The sequence below is a fragment of the Trichoderma evansii genome, assembly GCF_050947405.1.
Source record: "Trichoderma evansii strain SZMC 28006 chromosome Unknown GGI43scaffold_10, whole genome shotgun sequence".
Taxonomy (NCBI): domain Eukaryota; kingdom Fungi; phylum Ascomycota; class Sordariomycetes; order Hypocreales; family Hypocreaceae; genus Trichoderma; species Trichoderma evansii.
The window spans coordinates 818,069-835,189 of record NW_028145196.1 but is presented as its reverse complement, the minus strand read 5'-3'; the positions used below and the strand labels follow the sequence as shown (position 1 = coordinate 835,189).

General features: G+C 47.3%; 5 protein-coding genes across 5 annotated transcripts; 2 read left to right on the top strand and 3 right to left on the bottom strand.

Annotated features, from left to right (window-relative positions):
- Window positions 1–460: 460 nt before the first annotated feature.
- GGI43DRAFT_422993 (uncharacterized protein) lies at window positions 461–3,209 on the bottom strand (the record flags this gene model as incomplete). Its single annotated transcript, XM_083208173.1, has 7 exons — window positions 461–618; window positions 680–923; window positions 993–1,306; window positions 1,366–1,444; window positions 1,501–2,025; window positions 2,095–2,613; window positions 2,787–3,209. The coding sequence occupies 7 exons, from the start codon at window positions 3,207–3,209 to the stop codon at window positions 461–463; spliced, it is 2,262 nt and encodes a 753-aa protein (XP_083060600.1).
- Window positions 3,210–4,434: 1,225 nt separating this feature from the next.
- GGI43DRAFT_51341 (uncharacterized protein) lies at window positions 4,435–5,794 on the top strand. Its single transcript, XM_083209932.1, has 4 exons — window positions 4,435–5,096; window positions 5,166–5,303; window positions 5,369–5,534; window positions 5,738–5,794. Exons 1-3 carry the CDS (start codon window positions 4,669–4,671, stop codon window positions 5,502–5,504), a joined length of 702 nt encoding a protein of 233 aa, XP_083060599.1. The 5' UTR covers window positions 4,435–4,668; the 3' UTR covers window positions 5,505–5,534; window positions 5,738–5,794.
- A 1,458-nt stretch (window positions 5,795–7,252) lies between these two features.
- On the top strand, window positions 7,253–9,310 carry GGI43DRAFT_50883 (uncharacterized protein). The gene is made up of 5 exons (XM_083209929.1): window positions 7,253–7,962; window positions 8,030–8,260; window positions 8,330–8,403; window positions 8,480–8,649; window positions 8,722–9,310. The coding sequence occupies exons 1-5, from the start codon at window positions 7,731–7,733 to the stop codon at window positions 9,215–9,217; spliced, it is 1,203 nt and encodes a 400-aa protein (XP_083060598.1). The 5' UTR covers window positions 7,253–7,730; the 3' UTR covers window positions 9,218–9,310.
- Window positions 9,311–12,502: 3,192 nt separating this feature from the next.
- On the bottom strand, window positions 12,503–13,526 carry GGI43DRAFT_427536 (uncharacterized protein; the record flags this gene model as incomplete). Its single annotated transcript, XM_083208820.1, has 2 exons — window positions 12,503–13,291; window positions 13,444–13,526. The coding sequence occupies 2 exons, from the start codon at window positions 13,524–13,526 to the stop codon at window positions 12,592–12,594; spliced, it is 783 nt and encodes a 260-aa protein (XP_083060597.1). The 3' UTR covers window positions 12,503–12,591.
- Window positions 13,527–15,871: 2,345 nt separating this feature from the next.
- Window positions 15,872–16,520, bottom strand: GGI43DRAFT_405556 (uncharacterized protein; the record flags this gene model as incomplete). Its single annotated transcript, XM_083206038.1, has 1 exon — window positions 15,872–16,520. The coding sequence occupies exon 1, from the start codon at window positions 16,337–16,339 to the stop codon at window positions 15,875–15,877; it is 465 nt and encodes a 154-aa protein (XP_083060596.1). The 5' UTR covers window positions 16,340–16,520.
- Between the last annotated feature and the right edge of the window lie 601 nt (window positions 16,521–17,121).

Here is a 17,121-nt window from a genome sequence, read left to right as displayed (position 1 = left end):
GAACAGCGATGGCTGTGAATGTGGTAACGCATATACAGATACATGTGCCAATGTCAATCTATTAGAAGGCTACATATTTGTTAGGACGAACAGGCAAAACGCCGTATTACGTTTGCGCAACAGATCCCCATTTAGCAAACATAAAAATGACGACAAAACGAATCTATGTTTATTAAATATTAAACGCTGCCTGATCTGGCTCTTGAGAAGAGCTTCTGGGCCAGATACATGATACATCATGACATCTGGTAGTATATCGCACAGCGAGCTTTATCGTCGATTAAAGGAGTGAATTAATACTAGCACTAGTGGCGTTAAACTGAAAGAGTGATTACCTGTACCTTTTTATCCTTATTCCACCTAATCCGTCATTTTTCCCTAAAATAGCCAATCACTGCGTTCATTATGCAATGCAACCCATGTGTTTGGGTATGATGTCACTTCCACCAATCCCAATGCTCTAATATGGGGACACCGGCTCTTGCTGATACGTTGGATGTGCCTCCCAATGGTCTTCAAACATTTGTGCAATCCAATAATAGGGATGGTCCCAATCGTAACGGCTCTGACGCCCCTGATATGATCTACCCTCGATTTCTTTTGGGGTGGGATTGTCCACTAGATTGAAACTGGTAAGCTTTGCTGGGAACTTGTTCCTCACGGTGCTGCCACAACTTACCACATCCATTATTCTCTTTGTACATTTTCCATACACCCAGTTGTCTCTGTACCATAGGATCTTCGTATGCGTCCATAACAAGTGCGTGTTGATATGAAGGCAGGTGAGCCAAACTAGTTCTGTGCCTGTCGGGATTTGATATGACACCTGGCCATCCGTCGGTGTTGTAGTAATGCCAATGATGAAGAAGATTGTTGCAACCATCTTGTAGCTGCTCTACAAACTCGGGAATAGAATAGCGAATCTGAAACAATGCAATGTTAATAAAAAAAACATAGCACTGGAATGGCGCAAGTTGCATAAATTCACTTACACTAGAGCCGTAATTGTTTCGCGCGTGGCGATAGCGATCTTCACTCAACCAGCTTGCTTCACGCAAAAGGATAAACAAGCAAAGGTAAACCGTATACCACATCGACGTCGAACCTCGTGACATAAAGCCTTCGAGTTCGCTGAGAACCTTTTTCCCGTATTTGTGGAGAAGATGGGTGTTGATGCTGTCAAACTGAGCAAGTATCATGCGTGGCACCGAAACTTTTCCAAATAATGGGTAGGATTCATCTCTCATCTCAGGCTTCATTTCCAATAAATCGTCGCCGCAGATCCACGAAGACCCAGTTGAGTGGCCTGGCGCCTTTTGGTCAGTCTCAATTGCTTCTCTCCGCCCAATTGTGCACAGGACTTACGCAGGGCAAACCAGAAATAAAACAACATCTTCAGGAAATCCCTTTCCTTCTCTTCTGTCAATGTGAGGAAAGGTTTATTCTAAGCCAGTCTATTAATAAATTTGATCATTTACCAGCGGATCTGAAGTTACTTACCATCAAGTCCTCGTAGTATTCTATGGCTGCTTTGTACGTAGTCTCGAGGATGGTTCGAGGAGCCATCTCTCCACCGGCTCTCTCTCTTTTCAAAACTTCCACTGCGTGCTTCTCGATATATTCCTTGTAGTAAGCTGCGGTTTTATGAATATCGGCCAAACAAAAAGGCGTCAAATCCTTCCTCTTTCGCACTCCATGCTCACCGCCAGGGACCGTCCAGAATCGGGCAAGGACGTCGCCATCACGGGGACGAAATTCGGTCACATTCACAATGATGGGGTGTTTGGATATGCCCAGAGTGAAAGAAATCGTGCGAATGTTGCCGGGATTAACCCGATCTGCTACATCCTTCATCTCCGTGCCTCTCCAACGGTTAGTAAGCTGAAGCCCACCGCTCCGGAATAAGACGGCATCTGTAATCTTGCCGCGATAACATGGCATTCGGTGGATTGTCTTTTTCGACGTTTTTGAGTACGTTTTGCACCCCACGCAATCTCCCAGGAGGTCCGTTGAGTCGGGTTCACACTGCCACAAAAAATTAGCCGTTATAAACAAACCAATTGACTCGGACATACAAATGAAGATGTTACTTACCTTCATTTTTTGCATTCGACATCGAACACATGCCTTGACTTTCTTAATCTCTGCAACGTTGGAGGGGCTGGAGAGATTTCGCCTTGATAGCGGACCCGAAGCGAGCCTGTGTCTCTCCCGTTTAACAGCCTGGGGCACTGGTTCCACGTTTACTCCCGGCGAACTGCCATTCTCATTCACATCAAAATCCGTATTACCAAGCTCTTCCAGGTCATCTGATATATCATGATCATGAGGAGGCTCCTCCGCACGGCCATGTTGGCGAGGTTCGTCAATGGGATACATCGCTGGCAGCCAATCCTGCGCTTGAATAGCTCCATGTAGCATTTCTCCAAATCCGGTGAAAGTTGGAGAGATCGCTCGGGGTGCATGATCATAGTATTCATTTATACCTATTTGACGAGAGTCACGGGGGTTATATTGCCCACCTCCCATGATGTTGTTGGGGTTATCGGTGTACACCGGATGTGGAAGGTTTGTCCCTTGGAGTTGATGGAAAAGGTTGCTCTCTTGTGACGCCTGAAGCGATGGTATGAGTGAGCAGGCTGTTCAATTGATGAAGACTTATGAGGAAATAGTTGATGACGAATCTGGATGTGGCCAACTTTCTGTTCTCGAAATGTATAGGTGCAGTAGAAGGGCAGTGTAAGGCGACTATCTTCGGGGGGAGCATGGGAATTATCTTAACTTACAGTTAACACAAGAGGCTGCAGACATTGCTGATATGTACCAGGGATATCAAATGATGACGACCCGGGCAAAATCAATGGTTGCTGGGAATGAGACCGGGCAATGTCAGTGCTGCTAGGCTGGCCAACGCCATATTCCTGCTGGGAATAATTTGTATTCGGCGCCTCGGCGGAGGGGTGGCTTTCGATCGGCATGTCACTACTACCGCCATAAAAATACCTACAATAAGACCCAAGAGAGCAGTATGACGGACAAGGGCCGCCGTTTGTGTTGCTCACACACGCCTGCGGCTGATATGCATTATAGTAAGTTTGTACACCATTCAGAGACAATTGTTCAGGTACACGCCCAGGGGATGATAGGACCGCCACTGGCATGAGCGGTGTTTCGGTGGCGCCAGCAGAGCTTGTTGACGAAGAGAGCATGTAAGCCGGAGCTTGACCAGAGAGCTGAAGAATAGGCTCCGCATCATAAGTATGTACTCCATATATCCGGGGATAGGCAGCTGAGGTCGCATTATTGGAGGCCACACTATCGTCGCTTGTTCTTCTGCGCTTTTGCCGACGGCCACTCGTTCTGCTTGCTGGGGATGACTATGAAGGAAACCGGTCAAAACGCAAGCTCTCGTCAGGCTGTCTTGGCCGGTTGAGCATCAAACCCCGGCCCGGCAGGATGAGGGGGCTGGGCGAGCTGCAACAGCGATAAGACAGGACAACGCACCGCCCATCTCATTCGCTATATACAGAGCTGGGAGTAGATGGATACATGTAAACGGGGGGTAACAATTGGGGGGGTGTGCGAGGCCAAAAAAATAAAAATAAAATATAAATAAAAAAAACATAAAAAATCTCCGCCATATAACAAAATAGAGTAGCTTGAACGGGAAGCGGATAGGGCGATAAAACCACAGCGAGTCAGAGCCAAGCGGCTCATACACTCGCGCAATGCATGCTACCCGCTACCTGCACAAGCCGTACCAGAGAGGGGAATAGACGTCACACTTACGGGGATTTTAGGAGAGCGTACCACAACAGTTGTCTCCATGGCTGCTGCGGCGCAACGCTGCCAGGCCACAGGAGGGTGTGTTGCACAGCTCGATGATTGAAACCGGCCAAAAGTCCAGGACAAGCAGATGTCTGCCAAGCGATAGGGGAGAGAACGATGCCCCGGGGCGAGACCGCAGAGTTTCCACCCGGAGAGGACCCCCCAGGAGCACTTCCGAGGGGACGCAGAAGCGAGAGAGCGGGCAACGTGGGACGGCACGATGCGCTGCGCTTGACAACGGGGGTGATACGTGCTGGTCGTATCAAATCAAATGGCCTGACGTGATGAGCAACAACCAGAGCTCGAGAGACACAGCCCAAAGGAGGAGCTCAGCAGCCAGAGATGGGTGGGAAAGGAAACCGGGGAATTGAGCAGCTGTGATCGCAGGGGGGCGTATTTGTACAAGTACTCGCACAAGAAAGGATGTACGACGCCGATGGTGCTCGATGGCCGTGACGGCTCCCATACCGTTCTATCGGGACGTAGCCTTCTCGATCAGGGAACGTCAACTGGCGCCCTGCAGCAGAGAGCGCCAGAGTGGTACTTGGCCGTCCGCGTAGCTGGCTAGGAGGACGAGGTATTGGCCAGGGGAACATCGCTTGTCGGCCGAGCTGGAGCGGCTGAGCAGCTCTGGATTTTGCTTCTTCTCAGCTCTGGCGAAGGCGCCCGCATCACCGCCCGCTAGTATTCCCACCATCGCAGCTGCTGGTTGCTGGTTGCCAATCTGAAAAAGGCCTCAGACGCAAGGGGGCCCGACACTAGCAGCTCGGCCGGGACGGTTGCAGTTCGTTTCTTTTGCAGGCAGGCCGGCCATTCTGGGCCCAGTGGAGGAGGCATGGCATGGCAGAGGACTGGAGCACTGGAGCCTTGGCTGGGACATGGATCTGGCAGGACATGGGTTTGACAAGACATGGATGGGTTTGGATTTTGACAAGCTTGAAACTTGCAGGCAGCATATCGGAACGAATACCGGCCCGGCCCTCTGAGCCTGCATTGTCGACGAGGCAAGAGCTGGATACCTGGATGGGGTACGGGAACGCAGCATATCATGATGTAGCCTATTCTTTCTGCCCGAGGTATCAAGTTGCAGCTTGTAGCAACACCTCATTACACCTACATAAAAATGGCTTCAGCTTTGTCAATGTCTCGCTGGCAAAGACAAATGCGACCTCACGCTTATCGCAACCTTCATCCTGCTACCCCTCTTGCTCCTCCAGTTCTTCATCCTCTCAGACCAAGGCAGACGCCCATATATGCAGTACTACTGAGTATTACCACCTCCACCATTACCCCCTCTAACGGTTGCAGTAGCAGCAGCAGCAATAATACCTGAGTAGTATAGCGAACAGCCACAAAACTTTCGCTGGAAATCGGAGCAAAATGCATCAGCCTTTTTTTCACATCGGGCTGCGCTACCGGGCCCTGTCACTCGTCGGATGTGATAGAAACAACCTCCAGCACGCCGTATGTATGAAGTAAGTCCAGAACCTCAGACCCTGGTTGGCTGCTCGAGACTGTTCTGATGGAGACCATCATGCAGGAAACATTTGGCCAGGCCATTAATCTTCCAATGGCGGCGGCGAGCTCGACCTCCGGAATCCACACTTCTCGCTCGTCACATACAAGGGTCCAATCACAGACTGCGGCGCCCCAGCACGAGACCCAAGCCTTGCTGATGTTCACAGCAATGGGTCTCACCGGTTGAGGTTCGAAGCCCCGTCCCTGTCACTTTTATGCAGCTCTTAGTGGCTGGACCCGACATAGGAGGGAGGGGGAACCAAGATACGTACAAAGTACAAGTGCGTATGGTATGGCATCCGTATAGCTTGGTACTGCTTGACGCTCCACCCCGTACAGCACAAGGCAGCCTAAGTTGAGATGATATGAGCTGAAAATTGGACGATTTTAGACGATTTTAAACGATTTTAAACGATCTTAGATGGCATTAGACGACGTGTCGGAAATTATGCTCATTATTCAGTTTCTTTCAGCTCTTTTCCCGCCTGTGGCTGTACAGCTGTGTCGAGCGCGGGTCTTCTAAGACGCTGTTGCCATGTCAATGAAGCATGCAACAAACTATTATCACGTACATAATTCAAGCACGCTTACTGCCAACAACAAGCCTTGTTGCACGTGCTACAATTTATATCTTTCGTATATCGTAGCAGTCGTGTCTCTGCTCTGTGGAATGATCTCTCAGAACAAAAAGACGCGAGTGAAGAGGCAAAAGGGGATAATAAGATTCCGCTCCCCTTCGCCAAAGATGTTTCGCACGATCTTCGTTACTTTCTTTTACTCAATTTGATTTGAGACACAGCAAATGCCTTTTGTGAAGCTCCGGACAAGAGAGCCCGCTACCTCGTCGAAGAGCTCTTTATCCCCGCGGCCTTTGAGACGATGGGAAATTCACGAGTGTGTATTTCCCATCAACTGGCGCATACAGAGTGATACTCCGTTCTTGAAAAGAAACACAGTGATGGGGCGAGATATATATTTTTTTGTGGGCTTTGTATGGATGTCCGCCTTGCGCGTGTGTGTGTGACAAGGACAGGCACTCCCGGCTTTTGCACTTGGGCCGAGCGAATCTGGCAATGCGGCAGCTTGCTTTCACCCGAACGAGACGGTGCTATGCATCTCATTTACTCGAGATGTTGCCAGATACGCAGAGGCAAGACGGCGTACAAGTGATGATGCCCAGCAAGACTGCAGCGGCTCGCTCCGTATGCTGGAGAAAGGAATTGCCATGTGTGGTTGTCAGGCTCCGCAGACGTGACTCCGTCAGTATGGTCCCCCCTCCCATCACATCCACCCCATTCACTTTAGCCCAGTCGCTGAGTGTAATGAGGGCGAGGGCTGAAGCTAAGCGAGTCGTCCCGCCCAAAGGCAGATTTTTCTTCTTTGCATTGTTACTGCCGTCTGTCTTTGTAGCTCACGTTTCGTATTAGTGCCGGCAGCCTGGAGTTTGGTCGCTACCAGCGGAAAGTTAGTCCCCCTTCTATCCGAAGGCTCGTCATGGATTCTTCCCTCTCATTAATCTCTGCAACGCTTCCTAGCAATTCTCTTGCAAAAGACAGAAAGAAAGATTTCTTCTGCTATAAACAGGAGCTAGTTGCCGGAGCTTGACATTGCCTGGTCGGCTCGCTCCCCTTTCATCCGTCTTTTGGTCTGCTACGGAGTATTTTTGGCCCGTTGTCATGCCCAAGTATGGGAACTATGGCACTGCGTGTTGTAGAATACCCATCAAGCCTTTACCCACCCTGGGCAGGCCTCTCGACTAGAGGCGTGTCGTAATTGGGTTGCTATCGCGGGATCTTGGTGCGATTTGAAAGGCTCATTTTTCCACCTCGAACGCAATGCGACGACCCAGCGACTCCTGATTCTCTCGAACGAACCACCAGTGGCCCCCTCTCCGGTCCAGTTGCTACCGCAGTGTATCTCCGCCCCTGGGTTGCTGCAATCATATCCCAAAGGGCATTCTTGCAGTCGCAAGTACCCCTTTTGACCAAGCAGTGCAGCGACGGGTCTTGTTACAAGATTTGCACCACCAACTCAGCAAAGGCAGGCCACTTGTTCTTGCAGCCCCTTGGGCACTCTGCGTCTACGTCGCGAGTTCCCATACGCCTTTTGAAGTCTGATATGCGATGTCATGTCGTGCTCGAACAGATCATCCGTCATGTCGCACAACGACGAAATATACTACGGGGCCATGGCCCACTACCTGCCTCCACTTTCTTGGAGACGTCAAAGCATCGCTGTTCCAGCCCCGAGCTTGCTGGCATCTGTATATCTGGTGGCAAACCTCGAACCTGTTGCGTGGCTTGCATCTCAACCCAAAGCAATCCGTCGCCGTATCCTTTCCTTTCCTATATATATCCTAGAACCGCGACTATTGTTGAGTTCGAATGACCTACAGCACCATCAGCAAAGTGGTCTCCTCTGTCAGCATGCCTGGAGCTATGAATATCATTGACGCAGCCGCCACGAGGTCCAAGGAAACAATGTCAGAACCCACAGCTGTGATCAAAGGCCCGTTAACTTGGTCAGGAGATGATTTCAAAGAGAAAGAAGCATACACCTTGCAACTTCGCAAAGAGGAGCTCCAAGAAGTGGATGCGGCTCTTCAAGGCTTCAAAAGTAAGAGATACATTGAAACAAGCTTCGTTGAAGCCAACAGATGGGCATTACTAACTTTTGAATACAGCTCTTGGCCTTGATGGCGATGAAGTTGATCAGCACAACTTTCCTCTGCCCAAGCTTGCGCCGCAGCTCGCCCAGTGTGCCAAAGTTATCCACGAAGGTCGCGGGTTCTTTGTTCTTAGAGGTCTTGATGAATTAAGATACTCTGTCGAAGATAGCACTGTCATCTACTTGGGCATAGCCAGCTATATTGCTGATAAAAGAGGACTACAAGATAAGAAAGGAACTATGCTCAGTAAGACATTTTCCAGTTCCCAATCTCTCTTGTGTTGGGGTAAAGACAGCATCTGATACATCAAAATAGCCCACGTCACGAATTCAAAATCATGGACAGTTCCGGTTGAAAAGCGCCACGGAATTCATTCCAACCATGCTCTGGTAAGAGGGAAAAAATAATATCTTGTCCGTATCTAACTATATACACTTGAACTGACCTTTTTTTGGTTAAAAAAAGCCCTATCACAATGATATGGGATGTGATATCCTGGCTCTTCAAGTACGGCACAGCGCAGAAAAGGGGGGCTATACGTACCTGAGCTCAGTCAGCACAGCCTTCAATGAATTGCTCTCTGAAGCTCGATCAGCGGCAGCGACTTTATTAACTCCAGAATGGCCTGTGCAAATGTAAGTACACGGCTCTATCAATCTTATGCCCGTTAGCATTTGAGCATTCACTGAATTAGCATTGTCCTATAGTTCGGGTCGTGAACCCAATTATTATCTCGCGCCTGCTCTCACGATCCATGACGGCAAATTAATGGCTAGCATGGATCCGAATCGATTCGGGCCTCATAAATCGTACGGATCATCCAACGTGCCAAGTTTAACGGCATCACAGCTATTGGCTCTTGAAAAAATATCAAATGCCGCCTACCGCAAGGAGCTACGGCTTGACCTCAAAACAGGAGATATCCTATTCTTCAACAACTGGGCCTTGCTTCATCGACGGGACGCCTATATAGACAGTGATGACACTTCCCGCCACATGGTAAGGCTTTGGCTACGAAATTCGAAACTGGGCTGGTCAGTTCCAGACTCCTTACGGCAGCCTTGGCTTGCGGCTTATGGGGAAAACGGCGTTCGAGACAGGCTCTACCCCTTGGTTCCAACAGCAGAATACAAACTACCCAAATATTCTGCGGGTTCCGCGGCATTTGTGATTGAGGACAGCGATCTTTCTGATAACGAGTAGCTCATTTCAAACGATAAGCCACGGATGGCATGGAGGATGTCTATTTCATGAATATGATACCTTACTAGGGGCGATGGAACGGGAGGCGATGATACATTCCAACTATTTTCACAGCTTGAATTTCATAAATACGCTCGCTATGTTTTTGGCTTGCCACGCGCCTAAACTCAATTTTGACCCAGCCCCATGACTCAGCCTAATGCTCGCCCTCCTTCTCAAGTGACCAATATGTCCCCCAAGCTGAAGCTTCACTGCCGCTTTACTCTTCCGAGGCGCCACACGGTGAAACAAATCTCGTGGCTAGCCAGCTCAGGGCCCCCACAGTGCTCTATGCTACTGACTTCGCTCCAGCACGCGCATCAAATTACTATCCACAACTGCCGCCAACGAGGTTTTAGCCTGGAATTGCGGCGGTTAAGCAGCAGCAGTTCGAATAGGAAGCTATTCCGGACCCGGGACCCCTCCGGGTTCGAATCTGCGCTGGCCATCGAGGAACTAACAAAGGTTGGTCAATACGCAAACCCCCTTAACCTCTTTATCGCCGCATTTCGCGCTTTATCAATCCAGCCAATGTTCAAGGCCGCACGACACGCCATGTAGCTTCCATAAAGAGAACGACTTGCAGGAAGGATTGACTCGTTTTTTTTTAATTGACCATACGCTGATTGTCAACTATCACATGCTCCAATGCCTCTATCTCCCAAGAGTTTGAATACGCAGGTGACGTGGTTATTCCCGCTTTTGCCATGGTTAATCTTACTGCTGGATGTCCAGGCGAATCAGCTTTTTTTAATGCACAAAAATAGACTTGGATTCTATTGGGCGAAATAGGGCGTTAGATCGTATCTGACTGGCAGATGGACCTGACCGGCAGAGTCAGCAGACTGCTTGCCACGTTGTTGTCTATCGTGGGCCGCCATTCAGCCCAAGTGCCCGCTTTGCTGCCCTTCTTAAGGGGGGAGGGGAAATGTCAACGCATGCAGTAAAATGGGTCAAGCTTGTGCTATTCCAATAGTCAAGAGAGGAGGAAATAGTCATCGGTGAGTATTCCCTAGTGACTGGATCTGGAGAACCTAGATATCGGCATGTGTGGCAATGGTATGCATAATGGGGTCTCCATAGCTGTCTCGGGCCTTTTGCAGGAAGTGTGAGCCTGTATATGCGCCATGAAGGAGGGTTAGCCGATTTTCTCTTTGCTTTTCATCGTTTTATATTGATATACGCCACTCTGCATATATACCAGCGCCTACGAATCGGATGACTCTGAAGCACATTAGACTTATGTATATATATGTATGATTCTCGCTTGGCGAGCATGTCCCTGGTTTCTGCTATGTAATATATGTAATGCTACGCTGTAAAACAGATGCAATGACGCATATCCATAACATGATTCTCTCATCGCTCGCCCGAACCCCCAACAAAAACTAGTTTCTGGTATCGCCGACTCGGAACCGACAACGTAACTGCTCTCTTTCGTCAATCTGCATTCTCCTGACGACTCAGGATGAAAGGAAGTAATAGTCTTACTGAGATAGGGAGGACGAAGAGCTTTGAGACCACGCTTTCGCTCCTGATAGGTGCTTTTGATGCCAATCAAGTGGGAGAAAAATAACCAGGAATCTCTGAAGCCTACGGTGACGTGACAAGTGGCACTTCAAACAACTGGATGTCCGCGTAAGAATGCAAAGCTCCACGAATTGCTAAGCAGATCACTTTCCTGCATGATCCTACAGTTCCGGCATCTCGTCTTTAAACCTTCTTTAAAGTATTCTGGATACTATGTAGGGGGGAGAAGGAGCCAAAAGCGGGCGTATAACAGCAAAGAATCGACTTCTCAGAAATAAGGAAGACTTAAGAGAAGTATTAAACCACGATATGTATAAGGATAAGTCCGTAAGAATCGGAAATTTCGGGAATACCATGTGGTCCATGTGGTCCATTTTTACGAGAACTATATGTTAAATTTGTTTTCTAGTCTAAGCATGAAGAAGAATTAGGAAGTTGGAATAGCTCTTTGGGCTGCCACCCATATCGTAACAAGCTTCCAGGCTCGGAATCTCTTGCTCCCGCTAAACAGCTGTACGAATACTACATGAAAACAGGGAAACGCGGTTTCATTACACTATGAACCGTTATTTTGAAGGCAAGACGCATTGCCACCTCGCCTTGCATCTGCAATCTGCAAGTCCAAGGAAGGGGAGAAGGCATTGTGGCGCAATTCATGCCCAAAGTGAAGTCAAGTGGATATTGACTCGCATATTTTGCCTCTTTTTACGTGCGTGTGAGTAGTAATATTACTGCCTAGAACCATAAAACGAACCACCCATGTTCATGGGAAGATCATGTAAAAAAATAAACGTGTGCATGAAAAGGAGAGCGAGTGGCATGGAAGGTCCATGTCCATGTCTACGCCCCCTCAAAACACGTTGAACGACTCCACTGGCAAGATACCGGTGTCTTGCGTGGGGTAATGCAATCAGATATTACCTGAGACGTTCCATTGGATATCATATTGATGCTAGCCTACCGAGAATACGGATTATTGCTTGCGGACAAGCCCTTGGAGAGAACTTTGATAGATAATCGGCAGCCACGCGCGAGTAAGAACTGCATCTTGGCTCGTATAGACCCAGAAGAAAGAAAAATTATACATTAATAATTGACTAAAAGAGTATCAAACTGAGAGGCAGCCGCTAAATGATACTATAATCTCCCCAACAAACTAATATCCCCAGTTGTCTCACCCCCATGCGGTACACATTTTCGTATCATATCAGAGCACCCTTCTCCCTTGTCCCCTTCTGCCTACTGCATGCCATCCTCCATCCACATACCACCCCAGCAAGAGTCCACATCATTACGCCTCCTATCGAGACAACCGATGGAAAAACAGGGGGGACGCAAGGGGGAGAGAGAGGGAAAAACATTCACACATACAACCAAGAGATTTAACACATACAAGGTACCTTTGAATACTTCGACGATCGGGCCGCGATCAGTCTAATGGGGAAGGCCCGCGCCGGGAAATTATTTCGCCTAACTGTTCGTTTTTTTCTTTTCCGAGCGGACTCCACTGGCGATGTGGACGATGGATCGGAAGCCGTCAGCACCGAAGCGAGACGAAGCGAGACGAAGCGAAGACGAAGCGAAGACGAAGCGAACCGAGACCCATCTGTCAGGCTTGATAGCATAACCGGAGCGTTCAAGGCCGTTTTTAGGGAGAAACGAACACTCTACTTGGACGTGGGGGGTGAATGAACGTGAACGACATAGCCACCTAACCGAGAAACAAAAGCTGTCTCTTGTTATTGGATGCAAGGAAAGACGAGGTGAACCCCTCTGATAGAGCTAACTAACCAATAGTGTATGGATCAGAGCAGCACGGCGAGCAGCGCCGCCACAACACCGAGAGTGCGGACTTCGGCTGCTTGGGGAACAGATCCTCCTCCTCCTGTAACCACAGGTGGAGTTTCATTCCCGCTGGATGCTGTTGCTGTTGTTGTGGTTGTTGATGCTGAAGCTGTTGATGTCGAAGCTGGACTTGCGCGTTCGTCGTCTGAGCTCGATGGTGGAGGATAGGCAGTGATTTCTGGCGACCATGTCATCGTAATTATGACGCTCGATGACAACGACGACGAAGTCGATGACACAGACGAAGACGAGCATCCGTTTCCATATACCGAAGCATAGTCAGACGCGGTTGTACACTCAGCGGAAGGTGGTGAAGTTGTCGCGTCCGTCTTTGTCACGGTTACGATTCCTGCCTCGGTCGAGCTTTCGATGTCCGTTATGGTCGAGTAATACGTCTCGAGGATTATACTTGTGATTGTCGTCGAGCGAGAGAGAACCCATGTGGTGGTTCTGACGGTTACGATGGCTGAATATTGGGGACGAGGCGTGGAAGATGAATCGGAGACGCTTGGGACAGGATACACTGTGTCGTAGAGTGAATATGGCTCGAGAGGGGTGTATTCGTCTGTAGAAGAGGTTGGAGTCTCATAGGTGTCTGAAGAAGAGATGTAGGATAGTACTCCTGATCCTCGCCATGGCGGTAGTGAAGCAATGGTTGGCCTGCGTGTTGTTATATGTACGGTTAGCCTTGATTAGAACGATTGATGGAAAGAAATATTCTGATAGTTTTTCATATCAAGTAAAGGTTGCAGCAACATATATTGCTGCCAATGTTTTCAGACTCTCTTGTCTTCCAATACAGTTTTCATTACCTTTCTACAATATCATTGCTGATTGCGTTGGCAAGGCATGCCAGGACAAGCCCAGCAAGAAGAAATCTTGGAATCAATTCCATCATGCTATATATAACAGCTGATAATTTGATCGATATGTTATCTTGTTTCAAAAAATAAAAAGTAGTATCAATAGATGGGAAAACACGTTGAAGGATTAAGCATATTAATTCCTAGGAACTATCGTGAAGTTAAAACGGCACGACGGGTCTGCCCCAGCTTCAAGTAGTCCATCACGCGTCACAGCATCACTGCCGCAAACACATGTGCCCTCTTTATTTTGCGTATCCGTGTTATTAGTCGCGTGATGTCACTGTACGAGTGTGTGATCGGGTTTAATATGCGAACTCCTTATGATACGGGCAATCTTGGGGGTGACGGACCAGAGTGGTTTGCAGACAGTTGTGGCATCAAATGGCAGAAAGATCTTGATTAAGAGATACAGATTGCATAGATTGGTGAGAGACATGTGATTAATGAATCTATTATAGGAGTATGAGAAGATATTAGAGATGTGAAAGGGGTGATGCTCGATCATCTTATGAGTAGTGAAGGGATGACGGTTCGAAATACATCCACTTGATATATAAGAGCTGGATTAAAATATTAAAAGTCCGTTTATAAAATAAGTACTATTTACATTTTTATTATGACTTTTAAGAATACATAAGACGTATATGAAATGACTTTGAGATATGGTTTCTGTCTTATTGCTTAACTTTTACTTTCAGGCCACAAGCGTAGCTAATATTAGACAGCCATTGTTTGCAGGCATATATATGCGAATAATGAGCAATCATGATCATAAAAGAGTCAAAGTTGCGAAGTTCTTTGGTGTTGCCACCAATCAAGAAAAAAATCTCATTACCAACTGTGATAGACACGCCATGTGGATCGACACAGAATCACTGTTGTGCAAACTCACAAACATCTACAGCAGTAGATCACGAATGTATTGCAATTTGAGCTATTCTTCTGTATATCATAATTTCTAAACGTATTCTACACTTATTCTTCATAAAAGGACTAGTATAATGTTAAGGACTTGAAACATTGCAAGTGTAGCCTGACTATATATAAATTTAAGCAAGGAGAAATGTATTTTCACAAGATATAATATTCGTTATAGAATCCAAATTTTGAAATAATCATTGCATTTAAGCATAATATATTTTCGTTATCAACCGAGAGTAGCTCTATTTGTTCTCCTAGCTGCAACATGTTCCATCTCACACCCTTTTTATTTTTATCCAAAGCAGTTCATGCGCGTTATTTTTCTATCTACGTGATCAATAGATCAGAGACACACCCTATTGAGACTGCGAAGCGAATGTCACAGCGTTTCAGACCATATAAATGTCAAATCTGACCCTCATCGTGGCGAAGAATCTGGGTCATTGCACCCTACATAAGCGAAATCTGCGTCGAAATCAAGAAGAATTCTTACAAAAGGTCCGACAAGATTGCTCTGATTATTAGAGACTCGCTTGTGTCACGCTACCGCTAGATTTTCTCACCTCATATGCAGTGATACACGGCTTCACATTGTATCCAACTATATCGGAGACATCCAAACTGGGTAGCTGCCGAGGTTTCTCAAGGTGTAACACTTGATGTTTGCTACTAAACACAAATGGAAGTGGTAGCCGAGATTTCGGTTATTCTTCCAATCGGAAATTGTCTTGGGATAAGCAAGCTGAAGTAGGCTTTTTGGTGATTTGGCTGTGTCGGCTGGAGCTTAGATGCAGTCATTCAAAGTTGAAGCTGCTGATCTTTAAATCATAAGTGGTATGAATATATTGGCAATTATATGCTTATTTAATATTCTGTAGGTGCATACAAACACTGTAATGGAGCTGCACATAATTATGTTGCCCGAAATCTGATGCATGGATGAAGACAGATGTTCGTCCTATTATTCTCATAGCTGATTTCACTTGTCGAGAAGATGCCGATAGCCGGTTACTTTTGATCAAATACATTTTAACCACATTGAAGAATCATACGGAATTGTATATAGACTTCAAGTACTATTAATATGCTAGGATGTTCAAAAGAATGATATCCTGCCTTGACGGAAGCCTACCCTGAAAATTTGACTGGAAATGGAGCACCATATTGAAGACATATGTAAGCATGCGCTTTTCTCTTACACATATGTTCAAAGAAGCAAATTTGATGCTCAATATCTATTAAATGCACCATTCTTCTAATGCATTTTTTCGGCGTCATCAGTGATTTTGTTATCAATTGCTGGCTTGTAATTATATGCATACTATGCCGATGCTTGCTTAGAGATTATTGTTTACGAACTTGAAATAAGCACAAGGCTTAATCAAATTAAATTCAATCAAAAATTCCCCTTTAGATGTATCATTTTATAGAATAACTCTAAAAATTTTAACCTTCTTCAGCGGCTGGCATCATCACAGCCATGAGGCCAGCTCCAGAGTTGTACTGCACCCTCGACCCACTTACCCCAGACAAACACGTCCACAATAATGATTCCACAGAGCGACTGGAATTCTTCAAGTCTTAAGCTTGTTTCTTGGCTGGAGCCCAATAAGAAATGCGGGCGGAGACGCGCATTGATAAGGGCGAGATTGCGTACGAGTAAGTGTTGGTTACAGACTACGCGTTTACAAGAGCATACATGTGCGTCTCTTTCTTCTTTATTTCTTACTGCAGACGGGAGATCGGACGCATGGATTATAGCGCCCTCGTATGCTGCTCTGCCGAATTCAAGCTGTTTCCTAAGCACGAGTCGTCTACCGCGAGCGCTTTTCTCCGAACTCCAAGCTGTTGTTGCCCTAGAACTCTTCGTATTGCAAATACTCAGCCCGACATATCCGGACAAGACGAGACAAAGAAGCATTTAGAAGTCGGCATGGAGTAGTCATACAGCCGCAGTAATAATAGTAATAGTGGCAAGCCTCAGCTGCTTACGATTACGAGCATTGCCTCCTTGGCCAAAGCCAGAGCAGCCGCCTTTTTAGCAATGCCCGGCATCTGAAACGTTGCCTGGGTAGGACATCATGCACGGCACTTTAATCCGCAGCATCCGCTAGGAGTATTTGTGTTCCCTGCGACATCGAGCTGCCTATATGCAATCTCGTGATCTTACACCAGGCACCCTTATTCAACTTGGGCGCTTCTGCCCAGTCAACCGGGACAGAAAAATAGGGACCGCAAAACGAATAAGTGCGCACAAACCCAACCATGAACGCCTGTTACCATAATACCTAGGCTCTTGATTATGTGCATAATCTTGGCGTGTGCGTTTTAGATTCTCGCATTCTCTATCTTTCTGTCCCCGGTGGCCAGCGCCCGTAAGCACTTGCTGGCTCGCAAGATGAGCATGGATTACAGTGCCTTACAGCATCTTGGTGTGCGCTACCGAATCCTTCTCACCTGTGCCCAGCGCCCAAAGCAGCAATTGTAAAGGTGATGAGCAGCACATAATACTCCGTGGAGCTAGTGCTATAGCAGTAAGACGGGTACGAATCGAATAACCGCCCAGCGAGTGCCGACGTGCCTGTGTAGGATCCGCATGTGCCGGATGTGGTGAATAGCAACAACGGTTTTACAGCATGACTACATGAAAATGAAGAATTTTTCTTCTTCTTTCACCTCAAAGTTGAGCGTGGTTTTCAAAAA